Source organism: Hordeum vulgare, chromosome 2H (assembly GCF_904849725.1).
Source record: "Hordeum vulgare subsp. vulgare chromosome 2H, MorexV3_pseudomolecules_assembly, whole genome shotgun sequence".
NCBI classification, from domain to species: Eukaryota; Viridiplantae; Streptophyta; class Magnoliopsida; order Poales; family Poaceae; genus Hordeum; species Hordeum vulgare.
Genome location: NC_058519.1, coordinates 487,192,964 through 487,196,604, shown reverse-complemented (window position 1 = coordinate 487,196,604; position 3,641 = coordinate 487,192,964). Strand labels below are relative to the sequence as shown.

The 3,641-nt window shown below is 57.7% G+C and overlaps 1 protein-coding gene across 1 annotated transcript; it reads left to right on the top strand.

Annotated features, from left to right (window-relative positions):
- The first annotated feature begins 555 nt into the window (after positions 1 to 555).
- LOC123430307 (serine/threonine-protein kinase-like protein CCR4) lies at positions 556 to 3,413 on the top strand. Its single transcript, XM_045114177.1, has one exon. It carries the CDS (start codon positions 735 to 737, stop codon positions 3,123 to 3,125), a length of 2,391 nt encoding a protein of 796 aa, XP_044970112.1. The 5' UTR covers positions 556 to 734; the 3' UTR covers positions 3,126 to 3,413.
- The last annotated feature ends 228 nt before the right edge of the window (positions 3,414 to 3,641 follow it).

The following is a 3,641-nucleotide window of genomic DNA, read 5'->3' as shown; positions in this document are numbered from 1 at the left end:
TTGCGACAGGAATCTGCCCTGAGCCAGGCAGCCGCCGTTGCCCATGGTTGCGCTATCATTTTTTCGTCCATCGCCTTTGGCTACTCTTTTATGTCTAGACACCGTTGTATGATCCTTTCGGATATCAGACCTTAACGAACCATGAACCCTGTGTATTTTCATCGATGTCCAAGAATTTGTCTTCCTCGAAAAAATTGTCTTCCTTTTGGATTTCACGTATTGCGATTTCATCAATGATTAGTTGGATATGAAATAGTAAAATAAATGAATAAACTGACCACACCGTGAATCAATCAAGCATGTAAAAACAAGAACCACAGGCACCCTGAAATCTAATTGTTTTCTATTACAAATATGGGTCTAAGCAAATTATATAATTATTTACGATATCAAATATATAAAATATAGAAATACATTTCACGGTGAATTATAGATAATGATATGGTAGTGTAGACATTGATATTTTTATATCTATAAACTTGATCAAAAATAGAGAAGTTTGATTTTTTTAGAAAAAATAATATACCTTATAATTAAAAACAGAGGGATTATAAAATAAGAAAAAGAAAAAGCACAATGAAAAGGACACCAACCTTTAAACCTCCTTCCTTCCCTCGCTCCCGTTCTCTCCTCTCCTGGTCTCCTTCCACCCTCTCGCCCCACTCGACAATGGTCTACACAATCTCCTCCCCTTCTCCTCCTCCTCCTCCTCCCCCCACCTCTCCCCAAACCCAATGTCTCCCATTTTCTCTCGCTCACCTCTAACCCTGCTCGCTCTCCTCCTCGCCCTCCCACCCCTCGTTGCCTCCTCCTCCTCCTTCCCCCTTCCCACCATCGCCATCGCCGCCGTCGGCACCAACACCGCCTCCCCGCACCACCTCGCCTGCGGCCTCGTGTACAACGGTACAGATTACCACCTCTCCTGTGCAAGCCTCTCCAACAGCTCCGCTAGCCCCCGCCAGTACGGATATGGCGGCGGCAGTAGCACGCCTTTCTCCGCCGTCGTCGCTGGTGATGGGTACCTCTGCTCGGTTGGCCCGATCTCCTCGCCGCCGGTGTCCATGCGCTGGTGGGACTTGAATGACAGCGAGGAACCGTCGAAGCGGGTGTACAGGGGCGATGCGCTGTCTGCGGTGGCTGGCGGCGGGGAGTACGTCTGCGGGCTAGTGAAGAACAGGATAAAGTGCTGGAGGTGGGAATGGGGGGTCGTGCCGGAAGAGGTGGGGTTCTCGGCGCTGGCGGTGGGCGGCGGGTTCGTCTGCGGTCTGGTGGTCGGGACAGGGGAGCTGAAGTGTTATGGCAATGGGGACGCGGTGGGGCGGGAGCCGAGGGGCAGGTACATGTTGCTCGCCGCCGGTGAGAAGCACGCCTGCGCGGTGGACCACAGGGGCATGCTGGGGTGCTGGGGAGAGGCGGCCGCTGTTGCGGCCGCGGCGCCGCCGAAGCTGATTCGCGCTGTGTCCACGGTGGCGGTGGGCGACGCGCTCACGTGCGTGCTGTGGGGAAACTGGACGGTCTCCTGCTGGCCGGAAGAGGACGCGGCTCTGCCGCCGGATATGTCGCGGCAGCAGTTCGTCGCTCTGGAAGTGAAGGGGAAAGTGGTGTGCGGGGTGCTCATGTCCGACTACTCGCTGGTGTGCTGGGGCGGAGGTGTTGCCGGCGGGGTGAGGAAGGTGTTCGACAAGGTCCTGCCGGGTCCGTGCGCGCCGGCAAGGTCGTGCCCGTGCGGCGTCTGGTCGGGCTCCGCAGCACTCTGCGACGGCGGTGGCGCGGCCATCTGTTACCCCTGCGGCTACACTCCACCCATGAATGCGCAGGTGCCTGCGTCCAACCCGTGGGCGTCGACCTCTCACACGAGGAAGAAGCGGCGGCCGAGCGATCTTGTGATCGCAATGATAAGCTTTGGAGCTGGTTCAGGACTCGTGGTCCTCGTCGCCGCGCTCTTGGTCGCTTACTGCCTTCGCCGGCGCAGCCGAAGCCGCAGCAGCGGCTCCCATGACTCCGGGCGCATCCACGCCGAGCCGATGACAGCCCCGGGGCCGCGCGTGCCGCGGCGGCTCAGCATGCTGCTCTCCAAGGGCCCGAACACCACGGTGGAGCAGTTCCCCCTGGCAGCGCTCCGGGCCGCCACGGACGTCTTCTCGCCAGCGCACCGCATCGGCTCCGGCAGCTTCGGTGCCGTCTACCGCGCGTCCCTCTCCGACGGCCGCGAGGTCGCCATCAAGCGCGCGGAGCGGCGTGACTCAGGAGCCTCATCCTCCGCCGCCGCTGCGGCGGCCCGTCGCGTCAACCACGAGTCCGCCTTCATCTCCGAGCTCTCGCTGCTCTCCCGGCTGAACCACAAGAACCTGGTCCGGCTGCTGGGATTCTGCGCCGACGGCGGCGAGCACATCCTCGTGTACGAGTTCATGCACAACGGCACCCTCCACGACCACCTCCACAAGCGCCCGGCCCCGCTCTCGCCGCCGCTCGCATCCTGGCCGTCCCGCCTCCGCCTCGCCCTCGGCGCCGCGCGCGGCATCGAGTACCTGCACACCTACGCCGTGCCGCCCATCATCCACCGCGACATCAAATCCTCCAACATACTCCTCGACGCCTCCTGGTCGGCCAAGGTCTCGGACTTCGGCCTCTCGCTGCTCAAGAACCTGGGCACCGGAGACAATGCCGGCGACGAGGAGCCGTGCGTTACGGCCGGGACGGTGGGGTACATGGACCCGGAGTACTACCGGCTGCAGCACCTGACGGACAAGAGCGACGTGTACAGCTTCGGGGTGCTGCTCCTGGAGCTGCTGTCCGGGTGCAAGGTGATACAGAGATACGAGGGGAGCGGCACGCCGAGGAACGTGGTGGACATGGCCGTGCCGTACATCGAGTCGGACCGCGTGCACCGGGTGCTCGACATCCGGCTTCCGCTGCCGACGCCGGAGGAGATGGAGGCCGTCGCCTACGTCGGGTACCTGGCTGCGGACTGCGTCCAGCTGCCCGGGCGCGAGCGGCCCTCCATGAGCGAGGTTGTCGGAGTGCTCGAGCGGGCCCTTGCCGCATGCGAGGAGCATGAGGATAGCCCGGACGGCGGCGAGGCAGCACTGTCGCGGTCCTGCACCGATGGGTCCACCACGATGTGACGTGGCATGCCATTCAGCCATGGCAGGCTCCTCTCTGATGGCAAGAACACAGGGAGTTTCTCTTGAGGATATTTTTTGTTTTACTTTTCTCTATTCTCTTTGTAGTTATTGTTAGAGTATTGACATACTGTGTGGGCGCAAATAGTCTTTCCTCGTAGAGTAGATCATTTTGTAGAAACATTTTTGCTTTGCCTAATTGGATAGCAACAAAAGAATTGTATATATTCCTAAGTTGTGACTTTGCTAGTGCTACTATTTTGGAGCTCCAAGTGTTATTGAATAGCTATATACGTGTAGTGTTGGCGTTTCCGGAACTCGGGTGCGTCTGCACCTAAGTGGACAGTAAACTTAAAAAATAATCAAACAAATTAAAAAAACAATTTTTTCACGCATCAAAGGTGAGAGACTCTTTTAGGTGCTTGCAAATTTCCGCACTAATATGACATCTGAAAAAACTACTCGATACAAAGAGAACAAAGCTGTGGTGTAAGTGAGTTGTGAAAGATTATGAAGCGT

Coding starts and splice junctions, on each gene's coding strand:
- LOC123430307 (XM_045114177.1), top strand. CDS start 735: ATGTCTCCCATTTTCTCTCGCTCACCTCTAACCCTGCTCGCTCTCCTC.